Below are 20,017 nucleotides of genomic sequence, written 5' to 3' on the forward strand. Positions count from 1 at the left end.
ACACACACACACACACAAACACACACACACACATTTGCATAGACAGGTAGATAGATAGGGATAGATAAATAAATAGATACAGATACGCAGATATAGATACATACATACATACATACATACATACACAGATATAATAATTTATCTATTTACTTATACATACATTCATTTGTATATCTACTTCTCCATTATTTTTCCTGCATCTGCTCTTAATGAGTCAATACTGTTTTGCTTTTAATATTATATGTAAATGTAGTGTATTGCTTATGCTAATTTAATCTATTGTTTAGTTATTTTAATTTTATGAGACGGGAGAGCGTGGATTTGGGTAAATATAGATTCCGAGTAAACAAGCAATTAAGGGTCAGACAGTCACAACGTTTTGATCCAGCAAAACGGCATTCAGCACTGCAAACACCATACATTTGACGAATGGAACCCGTGGAGGCGCTGTGGTGAGGGCTGGAGGAAGGTAAGGAAGCCGCTGAGGTGAATATAAAATGGAAAGAGGATTACATAATTATGGAGACGCCGGTGAGAGGGTCACAACGGAGAGCAAGAGAAAAAGGCAGCGCACCGAACTCCCGAAATCATAAATGAGAGAGGCTGGAGGGGGAGGGGTCTGTGTGCCGAGGTCGCGGGCGGCAGCGGGGCGAGCGCCGCTTTAGCTGCGAGGTGACGTGCAGCCAGGCCCGGCGAGCCCCATTGAACATTCCCTCGCCGCTCCTCGCTGTGTTGACGAGTAAACATTAACCTTCGGGATATGGCAAATTTTTATCCGTGCCGGTAATTACTGCTGCGCTGGCGGTGCATGTTTAATTAGCTCGAGTTTGGGTGCGCATTAAACTAGTGGAGCCTTGAAGCAGGAGTTGCCTCTGAATAATGCTCCAGCCGGCGGGAGGCGTGACCCAGTGCCCCGGCAGGCCGCAGCGAGGAGGCGCCACGCTTCTCCACCTCCACCTCACCACCGCCACTACCCCCACCACCAGCCCCCGACCCCTCCCCACCACCACGGCCGGCAATACCATCAAGCACCACCGCCACCACCACCACACATCACAGGCGAGGCCAAACCCCTCCCACCAACTCGCCTTTAGCCGTTCTTGCCCTCGATAGCTATCCCCCCCACTTTACCCCTCCGCCGCCCTGCCCCCCGGCCCCCCCCTCCTCGAGCACCAGGTGTTCAGCACGACCGTCAGACGCTACAAGTTCACGCTGAGCCACGCCAGGGGGAAAATTAGCTTCGGGGAACATGATTACAACATTAAGCACCTGTGCGGGTTCTTTTCTTAATTCCCGCACGTCCAGGCTGTCATTTATGCTCCTAAACACTGATTGCCTTAGAACGTTACGCCAGAATTAAAGATCGCAAAATGAACCTACGGCGAATACTTTCCACACTTCAGCGAAATTCAAGTTCCTGGGAAAGGTTCGATTTTCACTTTTTATCAAAATATGTTGCGAGGAGCAGAACCAAGAATCATAAAATCTGCACGCGACGGGAGCGGCGGAGAGCAGCGGCCCGCGGCCTCGAGCCTCGGCATTCGCACAAATGTCAAAATTATGTATTCCCAATGGAGCGAAAGAACAAAGTAACTCTGATTAATGATTGGGTGAGGGATGAGGCGGAGGAAAGGTGAGACATGAGGAGTGTGGATAGAGATGCTTGTCTGGGCCTCACTGGGCCTTGAGGCGCCGGAACAGAACCACGCAGCCACCTAACAGGAAGCATTACACACTGCGCCAACCAAGACCTTCTGTGCTGGCCCGGAGGCGAAGTGAGTGGCGGCGACTGTTCCTTCCCGGCGGCGACATGCGGTGCGGTTCACGACTCTTCCTCACCTCCCTGGCGCTGGCTCTCCTTGGTCACGCCACGTATTCCCAGAAAGGTGTGTTGACTCGACTTCATAACGAATCCGAAAACCTCATCCAACACAGCCTTCACTCAGCAATTCTATCTGTAACCTTCAACTCGTTTCCCTAGAGTTTCAAGATCTTGTTTTTACATATCTACAAGGCCCAAGGCGTTTAGCAGCGACGGTTTTGCGTATTTTAAAGCAGAAAGATGTGCGGGACGCGTGATGTTTTTGAATGATGAATGTGAGCAACGGAACACTCATTTTAGCTTTTATAGATTTCAATAGAGGTTTATAATGACGGTTTTACACTTATTTTACTATTACTTTTACTCTTTTCCAATACTTATACTTTTTTACAGGTTTCTAAGAGGTTTACGGTGACTGTTTTACATATTTAAGGGTCGGAGGATGTGCAGGTGAGGGTGATAACGCTGAACGGTGACGGGGAGCAGCGCGGCAACACCTGGGCGGAGTACGACGCGACGGTGGCGGTGACTGGGGACTACACGCTCTGCCTCCGCTTCAACATCATCGTCTTCCGCTTGCTGACGGCCGTGATCTACATCCTCGACCAGAAGGAGTATGACCTGTACCGTAAGTCTTCTTCCTCCCGCTCCGTTCCCTCGACTTCGTTTAATATTTCTTCTCTTTTCTTTTTTTTTCATTACTTTTTTTCTTCCTTCCCTCCCTCGGTGTTCCCATATCTGTCCCATTCTTTTTTTATTTTATTTCTCCGTGCATTTTTTTTCTTTTCCTTGCTCCCTCTCTCCCCTTACTTACTTTCTTTCCTCGTCTATATTTCTGTGGCTTTATCCTTTCTCTCAGTTAGCTCTTTTTACGTTCTTTCTTTCCATAATTCCGTGTTCAACTTTTCCTCCTCCTCCTCCTCCTCCTCCTCCTCCTCCTCCTCCTCCTCCTCCTACACCACCTTTCCACCCTCGCCAATTATCCTCTCTCCCTCTTTTATCTCACATTTACTTGCCTTTATTCTTTCTCCTTCATTTTCATCGCCCACGTTCTTCTCTGTTCTTAATTTTACGCTCCTGCCTTTCCTCCCTCCTCACCCCTCTTCCACCTCCATCTCCTCCTCCTCCTCCTCCTCCTCCTCCTCCTCCTCCTCCTCCATCAAGGTTCTATGGAGGAGAAAAGAAACTAGAGACTCTCTCTCTCTCTCTCTCTCTCTCTCTCTCTCTCTCTCTCTCTCTCTCTCTCTCTCTCTCTCTCTCTCTCTCTCTCTCTCTCTCGTACTCTGCTCCTCCCCCAACGCTCAGCAGCAAAACGTTATGATAAAGCACAATGGAGAGGAAAATATACGTGCTTGCGTGTCTGGCTCGTTTAATCCCTCTGTTTATTCCCGGTTGTTTGGTTTCATTGTTCCCCCCACGACGGCGCGTAATTCTTCCCTTCCCCACGACTCTTTCGCCCTCGTCATAAAGAGGCGGAGGAGGGATGGAGGCGACGGTGAGCGATGGTGATGAGGAGGGTGAGCAGGAAAGGGATAATGATGGGATGACGTAGGCTTAATACACCGATTTTGACCTCATGTATACCCTCCCTTTCTCTCTCCCTTTCTCTCGTTCTATTTTCCTGTCCACCTCCCTTTCTCTCTCCCTGTTTCTATTTACCTTTGTGGACTTCCATACATTGACCTCTTTACTTCATGTCTATCCGTCTATCTCTCTTCTGCCTTTCCCTCTCCCTCTCTAGCTTTTTATCTCTCTCCCCTTCCTCCTCACTTTCCTCTCTTTTTTACACTCTGTTACTGATTTTTTTTCCTCTCGTGCTTTCCCTCCTTTCCCCTCTTTTCTTTGCCCCTCTCCCTCCCATGCCTTTCTCTCTTTTCTTCCTCCTTTATCCCTTCTCCTGGCTCTTCCTTCTTCCCCCTCACATCCATACTTCCACGCATTCACACCTACTCTTTTCACGTTCTCTCCCCCACAGCGATCTCTCTGGATGTTTACTTCGAGAAGATCAGACCGAAGTACGGAGGCTACGGGAGGTTCTATGCGCTACCCAGCAACCTCGCCACTAACAAATGGTACTACTACTGCCAGGTAAGATCATCAAGTGCCTTTTAAATGTTGGTATAGAGCGTTGCAACAATTATTTTACATGTTCATCGTTTCCGCGTATGAACAATTTTTTTTTCTTGGAATTAAAAAAACGAGAATTTCCTGCTACCACACAACGCTGCTAAATTTATTCTTCGCTGTTTTCACTTAAGTTTCTTCCTGTGCTCTCGCCGCTTCCTTTCCTTCCTTTCCTGTTCCCGCTTTTCCCAGCTCTCCCTCCTACCTGTCTCTCCTCCTCTGCTTGCGTTCCTTTCTGCACTCCCTTTCCCTCGCCTAAAATTCCTTTTACTTGCTCCACACTTTCATGTGCTTCCATATTTTTTTTCCATTCTTGTTCCTTCCTTTATTCGGCCACCTTTCTCTGCCTTTATCTTAATGTCTCCATTTCTTCCGTCACTTCCTTCCACGTTTTCCCCCTCTTGTTTCCTCTGAGCTTTCATTCCTTCCCTCCCAGCCTCCTTCCACCCACCCAACTTTCATTCTTATTATTTTCCTTCCATATTCACTTACTCCTTCCTTCGCTCACGGGTTTTTCATATTATTTTCTTATTGCTATTCTCTCTCGTTTTCTTATTCGTTTATATTTGTTTTCTTATCATGTTCTCCTTGCCTCGTTCCCTTCCGCTCTTTCCGTCACACCCTTACTGATTCTTCCGCTTCCCTCCTCCCCTTCCTCTCTTTCCTTCACTCGCTAACTGATTTTTTTCTCTTCCCTCCTCACTAACCTTTACTCCCTTCCTGACTTTCCTCCCTTCCCTCCTCACTTTCCTCTCCTTCTTTTACTCTGTTACTGATCTTTTTTTTTCGTGCTATCCCTCCTTTCCTTCTGTCGTCCCTCTCCCGCCCCTGCGTTTTTCTCTCTTCTCCCTCTTTATCCCCTCTCCCGCTCCTACCTTCTCGCCTTTCTTTACGTTATCCCTCCTTTCCTTTCCTTCTCTCGCCCCTCTTTCACTCCTGCGTTTCTCCCTTTCCTTCCTTCTTTATCCCCTTTCCCATCCCTTATCTTCTCCCCTTTCCTTCTATTGTTCCTCCGTTCCTCTCCTTCCTTCGCCCCTCTTTCACCCTTTCCCCCTTTACCCCTTCTCCTACCTCTACCTTCTCCCCTCTCCTTTCGTTAACTCTTTCTCACTCTTACTCCCATCTCCCTTCACTTTCCTCTCCCTTTTCAGTCATCTTTCTTTCGTCCTATTCCTCCTCCTTCCTTCGCCCTTCTCCCACCCTTGAACTTCTCTCTTTCCTCTCTCCTTTATCCATTCTCCTATCTCTCCCTTCTCCCCTTTCCTTCCTTAACCCATTCTCACCTTACCCCATCACTTCCCATTCCAAAGGTACGTAACAGCACAGGTGGGGAAGGTCTCGTCTACCTGAATGGGGAGTTGATAGTACACGAGACCGTCACCTTCGAGACTGACGAGGCCGTGCGAGACACCATCATGGGTCAGGACGAGTTCATGGTAGGTGAGGAAGGAAAGGGAGAGAAGGAAACTAGAGGGGGGGGGGGACGGCTGAGGGAAAGGGAAGATAGAGATACGGGAGAAAGACGGACACAGAAGGGAGGTGAATAGGGAGCGGAGAGACAGAAGGGAAAGGGAAAAGATACAAACGTGAGAGAAAGTGAAAGGAAAGGAAGTGAAAGGGGAGAGGATAGATAGAAGCGGAAGGAAATAAATGTTCACGGGAGGGAAAATATGAAAACGGGAAGATACGAATGGTACTGAAAGAGGAAGGAAGAGAGGGAGAAACGATAAGGTAAGTTAAAGGGAGGAGAAAGGGAAGGGAAGGAGGGAAATAGAAAAGGGAAGAGGTGGCAACAGGAGAACAGAGAAGAAAGAGAGAGTGGCAAAAGAGAAGAGAAGAGAAGAGAAGAGAGAGAGAGGAGAGAGAGAGAGAGAGAGAGAGAGAGAGAGAGAGAGAGAGAGAGAGAGAGAGAGAGAGAGAGAGAGAGAGAGAGAGAGAGAGAGAGAGAGAGAGAGAGCAGTGAAAAAGAAAAGACTGAATCGGAAGGGAAGAGACAGAACCGGGAGTGTGAAAGGGAAAGAAAGAGAGGAGAAAGGGAAGTGAACGAACAGAAACAGGAGAGAGAGAGAGAGAGAGAGAGAGAGAGAGAGAGAGAGAGAGAGAGAGAGAGAGAGAGAGAGAGAGAGAGAGAGAGAGAGAGAGAGAGAGAGAGAGAGAGAGAGAGAGAGAGAGAGAGAGAGAGAACGAACACGGAAGGACACCGCAGGGATTATCCGCGTCAGCGTCACATAGGGAGCGAGAGGAAAAAAATGAAAGGGAAAAATGCTGCAAAACCTTCACTATATAGAATTCCTTCCCCGCCTGAGCCGAGACCTCATAACCCGCAGCCGCCCTACTCGATGAGCGGCCAGCTGAGTCAAGTCAACATGTGGCGCCGAATCCTGAGCCCCGAGGAGATCCTTTCGCTCTCCAGGTGTGAGATGGACCTGGAGGGGGACATCATCAGCTGGTCGGGGCCGTGGAAGCAGTTGAACGTCGAGGAAACGGTACTGCACTTTTTTTTTCTTCTACCATTATTATTAGTGCTGGTTGGGCTTTTCCTCTTGACCTACTTCACCTTTTTGTTCATATATTTTTTCCTCTTTCTTGTTCTTGTTCTTCTTCACTTTGTATTATTTTCCATCGTACACGGTCGCTAGTCTTCACAACCAAGCGCCATCCTCTTCCGTTAGTTACCTCCATTCCTCGCAAAGTTACAGTCTCGTGGCACTCCGCCAGGGAATATACAGAGATCTTATCAGCGGCGAGGAAAGGCACCTCTTCTTTTAAAACTTAACATCCCGGTGTAAGGCACAAATCCCGTACTGGCCAAGAGTGCTGAATTAACAACGGCACACCCTAAGGAGCTCCATACATCGCCTATACTTTGAGTTGCATGGGACAAACTGCAAAGCCCATGAGAGCGAGAGATTGAAACATGCACCCCTGACGCACGTGCAAGAAAGGCTGAGGACGTGGACAAGTCCCTTTCAGCACATGATGAGTGGCTAGAGATCAAACCTTTTCTTTCACAATAACGTAGACAGGTCAAAAGTTTAACAAAAATATATATAAAAATAGTGCCAACAACACAGTTCTCAAAAAACACACAAGGGGTCACTAAGAAATTAAAAATAATCAAACTAACTGTGATTGCATTTAACTCGCCACACATGACGCAGGTGAGAAAAGAAAACTTAAGTCTGATCGATAAAAAAAAAAAAAATAACTAAAGCAACTAGTGGAAAAATGTTAGCCAGCGAGCCAATGGTGACGCAGTTCCCGACATTCTCCACTTCAGTAACGGCACCACACGCACACGCACACACACACACACACACACACACACACACACATACACACACGTACACCCGCACTCACACAAACTACCCTCCTCCCCCCCTCAACACTCACACCGTATTTTAAGCACGCACCCTAAACCTTCACAAGCGCCCCCGATCACTCCAGGGTTCAATCGGTATACTTCCACCCCTTCGCCCGGCCTGAGTGAGTATGTTCTCGTCTTGCCCTCAGTACGTGCCGCTGAAGGAGCTCTGCGGATCGATGTCTCGGGGCCGCCAGACGGTGCTGCTGCCGCTACTCCGCTACCGCGACGCCGTTCAGCTGTGTAAGGGCTTGGGTGGCTACATCGACGCCCCCACAACCATGGAGGAGGTGATGCAGACTCTCGCTTACTTCCAGAACATGGTGGAAGGTGCGACGCTGGAGTATAGGAGTGAGAGGCAAAGGAAAGTCAAAGGTCGTGGAGGGAGGAGTGCGAGAGAGAGGAAAAGTTAAGGAGGGAGTGGGAAAGAGTGAGAGGAAGAGGAAAGCTGGAGGACGTAGAGGGTAAAGGAATACGAGAGGGATGGAAAGTAAAGGAGGGAGTGAGAGGGAGTGAGAGGAAAAGGAAAGCCAGAGGACGTAGAAGAACTAGCACGAGAGGAAGAGAGTGGGGGAAAGCAAAGGCAGTGGACGTGGTAAAAGAAGTACGAGAGTTTTAAAAAAGAAAAGGAGATGCTGGTGAAAGAAATGGTTGAGGATACAGAGGAAGAAGGAGTATGAGAAGGAATGTAGAGGCAATGGACATGGCAAAAGAAGAAGTACGGGGGTGTAATGAAAAGGAAATGCTGGTGAAAGAAAGAAAAGGGGCTGTAGTGAAATTGGAGACTGCAGGTGTAATGAGGATAGAGGGGAGTATAGAGTGAATGGAGGGGCCGAGGATGAGAAAAGAGAAGGAAATAGTATAGGGAGAATAGACGAAGTAGTCCAGAAGGGAAAAATTGGACGCGGAAGTAAGTGGAGACAAAATGGAGGGAAAGAAAGAGAAATAAAAAAGAGGTTATAAAGAAGAGGTACTGAGAACAAGGGAACAGAAAAAAGAGTACCGAAAGAGGGCAGTAAAGAAAAAGGGTGAGGGAAAGAGGGTGAAGGAGAAGGGTGTGTGTGTGTGTGGGGGGGGGGGGGGGGGGGGTAAGTAAGAAGGCAAAAGAAGTACAAGAAAAACACGAACGGTAAGGAGAGAAAAATGAGAAAATGAAAAACGAGACAAATAAGCGAAAATAAGAAATAAGAGGGGAAAGGGCTCGCGAGGGGAATGCGGAATGAACGCGCTGAGGAGAGGAAACAAAAAGACTGAAGGTGTGGATATGTTAGGTGGATGATGAGGCGTGTGGGTGACAGGTGGCAGGTGCGTGAAAAGATGAGGGCGAGTGGTGGACATATTAGGTGCATGAGGCTGCGGAAGGGACGTATGAGGGAATGAGGACGGCGTGAAGCGGGGACACAAGAGAAAGGGAATTTAACCTGGTACCAGCGACGGGCCAAATTTGTGGCTTTACCGTGTACCAGCGACGGGCCAAATTTTTGCCATGATATAAACCCCCCAAAACAGATGATGCATAAGCTGATCACAAATGCGTTGATATATATATAATTAAATGGTTTGCGTGAGTGATGATTTTTTCTCATTATTCTCGCTTAGAGGGGCCTTTAAGAAACATGATCCCCGCAGGTACCGGGTTAATGGCGGCTGTAAGGGAGGGGAACTCATTGTAGGTGACATGCACATTGAGGAAGAGTGTTTGTGGGGATTGAAAGGGAAATGGAAAGAAGGCAGACACGAACGAGAAAAAAAAGAGATGGAGAAATAATATCGACGTTCCACAGGTAGTTTTGTGACGGACTGTAGAAAAATGTGATATAATGAGGTTGTTTGAAGGGTTAAGAGAATTTATGATAGAGATTAAAGTGATATATGGGACTGATCTACCTGCATGCTGTGTATATTGACAGATAACAGGTGGACGGAGCCTGGTCAAGAGGGCGGCAACACAACGTCTGCCCCCGCCAAGGAAATCCTGCCCCTCTTCCAAGGTACACCCACCCCCTAACCTATTGCTCTTGCTCCCATTACCACAACGCCAGCAGGTAAATGTTTCCTCTACCACCAAGCACCGTCTCCTCTTCTACCTGCATTTCCGCCATTGTCCATCATTCCTGCCCCTCCCCAACCAGCTACTGCAACGCACAGCCAAGTATTTTTGCCTCCCCCCCAAAAAAATAAGGTACTCCCTTCCACCAACTTCCAAGTATTCCCTTCCCTCACAACCAGGTACTTCCACCTCCCACATACAATATGAATTCCAACACTCCATGATTAGGTCCTCCAACCCTCACTACCAGGCATTTCCTTCTCCCACAACCAGGGACTGCGAGCCCGCCCCCCACACAAAAACGTATTTCTACCCTCACACCCATCAACTCCACCCCGCCATCTGCTACTCCCGCCGCGTTCCCCCTCCCTCCCATTAACAAGACACAAAGCGTCATTTACCTGGTCTACTTTTGCAGTTCGGGACACATGTTCGCTCTACTTACCAATCTGAAAAAAAAGAAAAAAGTATTAGTACCTCTCCTGTCAAACTTGTCCTGTCAAAACAAGTTTATATTGACTGTCTTTGCACGTTAGGGGGGGGGGGTGGAGAGAGAGAGAGAGAGAGAGAGAGAGAGAGAGAGAGAGAGAGAGAGAAAAAAAAAATAGGCATAGAGTTATAAGAAATGGTGAGACATGAAGTAACCCTCATGGATTAGGCAACAGACATAAGTTAAGTATATTAAATGACGATTTAGAAAAAGAAATGGACCGGAGCAGCTACTTTCATGTGTAGAAGTAGTAACAGATGGACAATTAAAGCAAGAGAGGGCGAGCTCAAATATTATGGAAGTCAGGGCAGCCAGAGAAGAAGATGGAGAGATGAAATTGAAGCATAAAGTGGAGGTGGAGGACGATGGGAGAGGTCTTCGTCTTGCAGTGCACTCTTATACTGTGTTGCAGGGTGCGAGAGGCAGTGGGGCGGCGCGGACGACGAGGCAGTGGAGGACGTGTGGCACAACCCCTTCACGGACGTCAGCGTGGCCCCGGTAAGTGTCCTCGGCCGTGCCCTTCGCCGCCCGGCTAATGAGACGCGCACGGCGACTCGCTAATGTGTCACAATAGCCGAACTTTCCCCGGTTAATGTGTCACTACCTGGGACACAGTTAGGCACACCATTATACCTCTTCTTCTCTCCTTTTTTTAAGTAATGTTATGATAAAAAAAAGATGTTAAGAAGTTTAGGTACACTGCTCATATTCACTGTTTCAGAATTTCCTTCTTGAATGATGAAAAAGCTGTGAAAAATGAATGCACACTGCTGTTTAATCTATTTCAGTTCTTGTTCCAGTTTTCTGTGACAAAAACGCTGTTAAGATATTTATACACACTGCTCATATCTTCTCTTTCAGCCTTTTTACCTCTCTGGGATATAAATAATGTTATGAAATCGCACTGAAACATTTTTTTTTTCGTATGTAAATATTCTTTGTTACATTATCGTTCTTTTCTTCATGGTCAGCGTCTCTGAACTACCAATGTCCGTCTTCAAAGTTATATATTTGCATTTAAGTCATTTAATTTCGTTTCGTTTTCTTTAGTTTTGATTTTAGAATATACGTTCACTCGGCTGACGCTAAATCCATCCTTTAAGCTAACCTTCTACGTTCGTATATATATATTTTTTTCTCTTCACCCCTTTACACACTCCCGCTCGGTCTCTCATTTCCTCTCTTTTATCCTATTTCCATTTATCTCCCTCACTACCTCTTTCCTTTCCTCGCTCTCTTACGTTCTAACTGCCGGCTTGTATTTCCCCCGCCCTCTTTCCCTTCCTTCCTCCTTCCTCCTCTTCTCCACCCCTTTTAACCTTTCTCTCTCCTCCACTCCATTCACCTTCCTCTCTCTCTCTCTCTCTCTCTCTCTCTCTCTCTCTCTCTCTCTCTCTCTCTCTCTCTCTCTCTCTCTCTCTCTCTCTCTCTCTCTCTCTCTCTCTCTCTCTCTCTCTCTCTCTCTCTCTCTCTCTCTCTCTCATATTCATGCTCGGTATTTCTTTTTCCAGGAATATTTTTCTTACTCCTCAACTGCTTCTGCGTGGCATTTCTCCTTCTGACCCAACCTTTCCTCTCTCTTTCCTCCACTACTCCTTACTCTCCCTTCTCCCTCCTTTGATTCACCCATCACTGATCTATCTTTATATCCTACTTTTCCTCCTTACGTCGCATCCTTCCCTACGACCTTATTTTTCCCCCAGTCTCTTCCTCTCTCATTAGCTCATCAACGCTCTTCATTTCCACAGCTCTTCTTTCCCCTCTTTAACCCACATATTTCAAGGGGTTCCGCGTATACTCCTATTCATCTTGTAAGTCCCGTTTCTTACCTTATTATCTCTACCAGCTTCTCTCTCTCTCATTCAGAAGCACTTATTTCCGCCTCTCCGTGAATCCCTCTTCCCTCCTTTGATGTCAGTTGATGCCCCTTACTCTTTTCCTGTTCCTTTTTAGCCATTCGTTCCTTCTACGCCTGACCAACTTCTCTTTCTTCCTCTCCTTCCTCTTTCTTCAAATTTCTCCCATGACCATCTTCATATCTCCATCACCATCTTCCTTTCCTCTTACGCCTGACCAACTTCGCTTTCCTCCTCTCCTCTTTCTTCAACCTCTCTTGCTTAAAATCCCTCCCATGCATGGCCATCTGCATATCACTAACTTGCGGTTCCTCTCTGACTCTCCATCCCTCATTTGCCTGACCTCCTGTTCCCTTCGTCGACCCCCCAGAGTGGGCTAGCCTTCAGGAAGCACAACCCCGACGGTGATAAGTACCAGAACTGCCTCCTGCTCCGCGAAAAGGGCCTGTTAGATACCGACTGCAAGAAACACAGCTGCTCGGCCTGTCATACCACCGCTGGAGGCACGTGGACGCTGAGAGGCACGTGCGAGGAGGAGGAGGTAAGTATGTCCTTTGATGCTCCAGTAATGTTTGATGTGCAGTGAAAGACGAGAATGTTATTTTGGAATGTGAGATGGTGAGACGGAACGGAGGAAATAGAAAACCAAGAAAATGAGCGTTAGGATTCAAAATGTGGCTATACAAGGAGGAGTATTTACGCAACATGAGTACGGCGAAGGATATAAAAAGTGGCAGAGAAAATTGGGAGAATAAGTAAGGAAAGATGGGATGGGAGAGATGGTGCTCGGAAAGGGGAAATGATTGACGTGATAGGGATGGAGAGTTAAAATTCAACAATATAAAAATAAAAGGAGAAGACTAAGATTAATAATAAAAGCAACGAGATGAGAGAGAGGGAAGGTGAAGGGTATGCCAAGGCTGTGCAGCGGAGGACGGAGGAGCCCAATGACCGTTGCCAAGGATAGTTTATCGCTGCATTAGCATATCAAAACAGGTCTCTCCGTCTGGACAAGGGGAGTGGAAAAATGCTGAATCATTTATCTGTTTAATGCTGTTATGTTGCATCAGCAAAAGTTTGTTTCGACCTCAAAGCCTATTATTGAATACCGAGAAATACTAGTTTAATTATTTTCGTCACAGCCGCAGTTCGCTTCTTTTATCATATTAAAAACAAAACTTTTAACTTGATTATGAATAAAAAGCACTGAGTAAAAAAAAAAAATTCATGCTCTTTTAAAATTTGCATCATAAAAAAATATAAACTTTACGAAAACCTGGTTCTTGATTACGCAATAAAAGGTGAAATAATCTTTCTGAGAAGCAAATGTAGTGCGCCCAAAATTTGATTTAGAATTAATTATAAGCTTCAACTTTTTTTTATATATTCTACGTCGAAATATAAAACTGTTAATGAAAATTTATTTAATTTTTCCTCGACAAGCGCATGTACTACTTCGACTTGGTGGCGCTGCCCTTGTCGTTCCGCGGCTACGGGGAATACCGCGTGGAGAAGGTGAAAGCGACGTGGGCGTGGCTCAACGCGATGACCAACACCACCGTGGCCACGCTGCCGCCGCTCACACTAAACTACCCCGTCGGGAGGCTCCACTGGGATCTCAAGGCAAGTGAAAAGGACACACGAACACGCAAACGGCGCACGCGCGCATACGCACATACACGCACACACACACACGCGCACACACACACACACACACACACACACACGAGTAGAGAGCATCCATGAACTATCCTGGCTCCTGTGGGCCATCCCTTGTACCTTATCCTTTTTAACCTCTTCCGCCTCCCCGTGTGCAAGTAAGAGTGTAATGCAGCCCTGCACTGCCCCAGGAGCCCGTGTGTGGACAGGAGGGGGGCCAGCGCATGCTAACCCTCTCTGCCTGCGTCCCCGGGGAGTTCACGTGCGACGACGGCTCCTGCATCCCCTTCTCGAAGCGCTGCGACCTCAAGTTCGACTGCACCGACAAGACGGACGAGAGTTTCTGCGACATCGTCAACTTCCCCGATGACTACAGGTCCCGGCTACCGCCCCGCCCCGGTGAGTGCATGGCGAGGGGAAGCACCGCCAGGAATTCATGATTCTTATACAATCATTATTATACACTGATATACTTTTTTTCGACTTTAGGGTATGATTGGGGGTGCCGGACATCGAACCCGGGACCTTTCACATGCAAAGCGAATGGTCTCCCACTGATCTACGCATAATTAGTTTACACATAATCTAATTTATAAAACTGATACAAAAGTAAAATAATAATGGCGATGATTACAATTGCTGCCAATAATCATAACACTCCACGGTATCAACACAGCAACAACACAGACAGCAAAAGCAACACCTCTCCTCCCGAAATTGACCTCTCTTTTGGCCTCTCATTATTTTTGTCTTTGTGATAACTGCGATTAGCGGGCGTTTTTTTACACCTTTTTTTTGTTGTCCTTGAGCTGTTTTTCTAGCTGTAAAAAAAAAAGAGTACATGCTTTTCAACCTCCCTTCCCCCCCTGCCCTCCTACATCTCCGCCTTATCCATCGCTTCCTCTCTCCTACAGTATCACAACAGCACAACAACAACATTACACAGCCACGATAAATAACCATTCCGACACCCAACACATACACAAAAACATGCACCTCTCAGTCCCCTTCTCCATTTTCGTCCCACCACTTAGACTTCCTCCTACACTTCCTCGCTCCCTTTACTGCCTCCTAACAACAACACACCTACCATAAGAACCACAATAAACAACAGTACAATCACCCCATACGCATCCCCACCTATTCCCCCTATCCCCACTCCTTAATCTTCTCGACCAGCTAGCTACTTCTTTCCTCCCTTTGCAGCATCGGACGAGTCGCTGCCCATATCCGCCGCCGTCTCAATGGACACCCTCAACATCGACACCACCACCATGCTGCTCTCCGTCAGCTACAACCTCCGCATGACCTGGCTCGACAACAGGCTCACCTACAACAACCTCAAGCCGCTCACCCGCCTCAACACAGGTGCTCGCCTCACGTAAACACCTTCAATACGTGCATACACCTTCGGATACACTCAAACATACGACGACACACACCTTCATCTACATACATACATACATACATACATACATACATACATAAATCAATATATACATACATACAAGCATATTCATATTGATACGCGTATACATAAAAATACACATATGCAAAAGGATTTATATGTATATTCATACGTATCGTAGGTAAGAATCGATCGGTGGGTTTAAGTAATCGTGTGTGTGTGTGTGTGTGTGTGTGTGTGTGTGTGTGTGTGTGCGCGCGCGCGCCAGTGAGAGAGAGAGAGAGAGAGAGAGAGAGAGAGAGAGAGAGAGTGAACGTTATGTGTGTATGCAGATCTGGCTTCCATGTGCACGTGATGTTTATGTACGTGAGTAGCGTGCACAACATCCCTTAAATGGTGCACTGGGCGGTGGGCGTATCCGTGTCACCAGAGTGCATGTTGAGAATATGACTCACGCGCGTGCACATGTATTGCAGGAGTAAATGGAGCAGCGTGTATGTGTCCGTGTTCGTGCTGACAAGGCTATGTTCTAAGTGTGTCCCAGTTTTTTTTTTTTTCCTTTTTCTAAGTGTTATTTTGGTGTAGCTTAGTTCAACCATTATTTTTTCCCTTTACTTTTCCTCCACTTTCCTTTTCTTTTTCCATTTCCTCCTCCTTATTATCTTCTCCTGTCTTGTTTTTTTCTTTCCTATTTTTTTTTTGGGGGGGGGCTCATTTTGGGGTAGCTTAGTTGAAGTTTTATGTCGTTCACTTTCGCTAATCCTGTTGATCCTCTTTTTCTGCGTCTTTTTTTTTTGTCTATGGATCATTTGGGGTAGCTTAGTTCACCCGTTATTTCGTTCACTTTCCCTATTCCCCTTCATCCTCCTCTCCAGTGTCCTGTTGTTGTTTTTTCTATGTGTAGCTTAGTTGAACCAGTACTACAGTCGCTTTCTCTAATCCTCTGCAGTCTCCTCTCCAGTTTTCTTTATTTTCTGTATTTTTACCCCTTTTTTTAAGTGCCCGGATTTTTTTTTTTTTATGTCCGTGAATCCTACGTCCGTGCAGTGTCACAGGAGCAGGTGGAGCAGCTGTGGCGCCCCCAGGTGGGTTTCATCAACACCGACGACATCCAGCAAACGCATGTGGACGAGGACGCCGTGACCACCGTGTACAGGAAGGATACGCAATACACTCCCGACCTCGCCAGTCCGTATGAGGGTACGTGTACTCACTCACTCACTCATTCTCTTTCAACTTGTCACTCGTTCCTTGTTCACTCACTTTTCTGTTTTTTTCTCTTTTTGCTCCTACAGCCCGTTAGATACTAGCTTACTTATTTTCTTCCCTAGCTCCTTTAATTTACTCACTCGCTCACCCACTCTCTCGTTTTCACTCTGATTCATTCACTTGTTTATTTCCCTCCTCGTTCATTCATTCTTTCCTTCGCTAACTCTTTCACTCATCCGTTGTCCTCATCCATAACCCACTTCTTTTTCCTCTCATTCACTCACTTATTTCCTTTCTCCCCCCTTTCATTCTCTCCTTCACTCGCTCACTACTCCTCCATTCGTTCGTTTTCCCTTTCATTCATTCAGAAAATCATTTGTTTCCTCGCCTTTTCGTTTTATTTTTTCAAGAACTCAGATGTTCTTTATTCATGTATTCCAAGGCGCTGAGTCTGAGTCCTTGTTAATCACTCACGTACTCGCTCCATCTCTTATTCACTCACTCGGTCACTCATTGTATTTATTTGATGATTACTTTTTTTATCTCGCTTCTTCAATCATTCACTCACTCAATCACACCCGCACTCAATCACTCATTAATTCATCCATCCATTTACTTATTTAATCTCGTACATGCTTATTTACTTGCCTAATTAATATACTGCTCATTATCCATTAATTTACTCCTACTTGTGTCGTAATTATTGAGTGTCTAAACGTGAGTCAGGCAGTGCACAACTCTATCTGTCAATCTGTCTATGTGTCTGTTTGTTAGTCTGCGTCTGTATATTTGTGAGTGTGTGGGAGTATTAATATTTGTCTGCCTGAATCAATCTCTCTCTCTCTCTCTCTCTCAGCTAAAACACTCCCAACAGGGGTACCTCTGCATGACATCAAGGGAAGGAGTGAAAATATGCGAGACACGAAACTGCTTTTGCCTCACCGAAAAATAAGACTCAAAAAAGACTCTATGAACACGTGCACGAAAGGAGCAGAGAGACCCGCCATTCTTCTGCGTGTGCGTGTGTGTGTGTGTGTGTGTGTGTGTGCGTCCATTTCTGTCGGCGTCTATATCTGTCCGTTTGTCTATGTGCATCTCTGTTCGCCCCCTGTCATGGTGTCGAGCGAATGGAGAGACGGAAAATTAAGCATCATTATTTTTCTCTATGGCATTTCTCTTATCCGGTGTATCTTTAAGTGTCTGCATTGGACGGAGAGAGGGTGTGTGTGTGTGGGGGGGCGGGGGATGGGGTGGTGGGAGGGGAGCGCTAATGTGTGTGTGCGAGTTTGTATGTGTGTCAACCCGTTCTTCTTCCTCCTCGTCACTGTCCCCTCAATAACAAAGAAAAGCCATCAGGCGTCCCTTCAAACTCAATCAAAAACGCTCCGTCGCGCTCTTCTCTCTCCTTCCCAACAGTGGAAATCTACCGCGGCGACACTAACCCCCTGTCCACCTCGCGCAAGTACTTCACCATCTACACCTGCAACTTTGATCTCGTCCTCTACCCCTTCGACATCCAGGAGTGTTATCTACGCCTCCAGATCATCTCCGCTTCCTCTGAATACCTGATCTTCAACGTCACAGGTAAGCTACGTAACACCTGAACAGTCAACGCTTTAACTGATAGACGTCTGGAGGAAACTTTTATTATTGTTTTCAAAGAACGTATATACTCCCAGAGAGGAAATACGCTGCGTAAATGTGACGTAAGATAGTGTCAACGTAATGCATCACTCACGCGTTCTGTTATATGCCTTGTTTCCGGAGTTCGAGTGTTGTGCAAGATAAACCCTTTATTACCTTGCTTTATAGTGCACGGAACCTCGAGATTGTGATGCTGATAGAAGGAAAAAATATACCAGGATGCGGCGGGATACAAAGAAAGGGCTGGGAGAGGATAACAATGACAGCTATTACCCCCCTTATCTCCTTATCTTGTCGAGTGGAGATTTTTCTTTTTTTATTTATACTTTCTACGTTATTTTTCCTTATTGATATACTAGTTCATTATTCCCTTAATCTGTCCGTATTTTCTGCTATATATCGTTTTCCTTCTTACTCACGCTCTCTCTGCCTCCCTTTCACTCCATCACCCTTGCATCTTTCACTCAATTACTCTCTCATTTTCTCCCTCCGTCTCCCTCTCTTTCTCTCCACCACATTTACTCTCCCTCTCTCTCTCTCCCTCCTTCCCTGCTTCCCCCTCACTAACTTTTCCTCCCTTCCCTTGATTCATCTACCCCTTATTTACCTTCCTCCCTTTATTATTCTCTTACCTCCCTCTCTCTCACTCATTTACTCTCCCTTCCCCTCACTTCATACCTCCGTTCCCTTACTCCCTTACACCCCATTCACCCCACTCCCTCAATCACTGTAACCCCCTCGTAATCCTTCCCCCCTTCACTTCCCATCCCATTAGCTCGACCACTCAATCTCTCCCCTCCGCTGCAGACTCGACCGTGGAGTACCTGGGAGAGAAGTTCTTGGTCGAGTACGGCATAGGGCGGATCGACTTGCGGAACGGGGAGGGCGGGCAGTACAGCGAGATACATGTGCGAGTGGAGTTAATCCGCCGCTACGGGTTCGCCATGCTCAACATCTACATCCCCTCCCTCACACTCCTGACCATCAGCTACGTCACCCTCTACTTCAGGCCCTCCATCTTTGAGGTCTGTGTCTGTTTGGGCGTTAGGGGTAGGAGGTAGGGACGGTTGTGTGTGTGTGTCAGGAGGGGGTAACGAAAAATTGTGTTAGAGATAGCAGGAGAAAGAAAAGGATGGGTGAATGTGTAGGGAAAAGAGAAAGAAAAGTGTGTGTGATGGGGGTCGGATAAGAGAGAGAGAGAGAGAGAGAGAGAGAGAGAGAGAGAGAGAGAGAGAGAGAGAGAGAGAGAGAGAGAGAGAGAGAGAGAGAGAGAGAATCATGTGTGTGTGTGTGTGTGTGTGTGTGTGTGTGTGTGTGTGTGTGTGTGTGTGTGTGTGTGTGTGTGTGTTAAAACCCGCAGCTTCACCATAGTTACCAAGCAATTACGCACTGCACTAAAGCGCGTCATGGCTACTTTTGTTGGTTATTGGCGAGTGGGCACCATTGTGAGGCTGCCAACACCTGTGCTTCCCCGGCAGGTGCGCGTAATGACGGCCCTCACCGCCCTGCTGGTGCTGGCCACGCTCTTCACGCAGGTCTCCTCATCGCTGCCCAAGACCTCCTACTTCAAGATGGTCGACATTTGGCTTCTCTTCTGCATCATCCTCATCTTCTTCATCATCATTTTCCACACCGTCATTGATCTCCACGTGGACTACGACAGCGGCTTCTTTTCACACTCCCCGTGGACCAAGGATTCCTCCGGGCCAAAGGGAGTCACGCGTGTGAGTCCTATCGCTTCAGGAGACGGCGGCAATGCAAAGGACTTCAAAGGACTCTACTCTAAGTTCGTCACCTTTAAGCCGGATCTTAAATTTTACATCAAGGCATCGCGGTACACGATTTTTAGCATTTTCCTGCTGTTCAACACCATTTACTGGGGCACGCTGGCCAGGAACTCGGGCTTGGTCTACTACTACTGACGAGAGAGAACCCGCGAGCCCCAGCAGCAGCCTTGTCTTTGGGTCGGAGGTTCATCGCTCGTCGTGTGGCGGCGCATAATTGAACAGACTCGCGCGCCTTCCAGCACTCTGCCTCGTATGTTAATTTGAAGCCACAAAGCAAGACTCTCCCGCAGAATTACGGCTCTCCATCTTCGAGCGCACCCATGCACACACACACACACACACACACACACACACACACACACACACACACACACACACACACACATTATTTTCTTGATTATCGACAGAAAACGAGAAAATATATAATAATCTTGCAAGGTATAAGGTGCCGTGCGATATGCAACACTCGTGCACCACCACCACCACCACCACTAACATCACCATCACCACCACCATCGCCGCCATCACCCTTCTCCACGCCATTACTATCACCACACGACCCACACGACACCAAACGCTCCACCACCACCACACCGCCACAAAC

General features: G+C 47.0%; 1 protein-coding gene across 1 annotated transcript; it reads left to right on the forward strand.

Annotated features, from left to right (window-relative positions):
• Nucleotides 1-1,810: 1,810 nt before the first annotated feature.
• LOC126995387 (uncharacterized) lies at nt 1,811-20,003 on the forward strand. Its single transcript, XM_050855266.1, has 16 exons — nt 1,811-1,886; nt 2,256-2,450; nt 3,798-3,910; nt 5,257-5,382; nt 6,274-6,432; nt 7,460-7,640; nt 9,221-9,301; nt 10,263-10,348; nt 12,077-12,247; nt 13,150-13,329; nt 13,557-13,764; nt 14,545-14,733; nt 15,821-15,973; nt 17,399-17,566; nt 18,434-18,651; nt 19,105-20,003. The coding sequence occupies exons 1-16, from the start codon at nt 1,811-1,813 to the stop codon at nt 19,546-19,548; spliced, it is 2,748 nt and encodes a 915-aa protein (XP_050711223.1). The 3' UTR covers nt 19,549-20,003.
• Nucleotides 20,004-20,017: the final 14 nt, after the last annotated feature.

Source organism: Eriocheir sinensis, chromosome 1, assembly GCF_024679095.1.
Source record: "Eriocheir sinensis breed Jianghai 21 chromosome 1, ASM2467909v1, whole genome shotgun sequence".
Taxonomy (NCBI): domain Eukaryota; kingdom Metazoa; phylum Arthropoda; class Malacostraca; order Decapoda; family Varunidae; genus Eriocheir; species Eriocheir sinensis.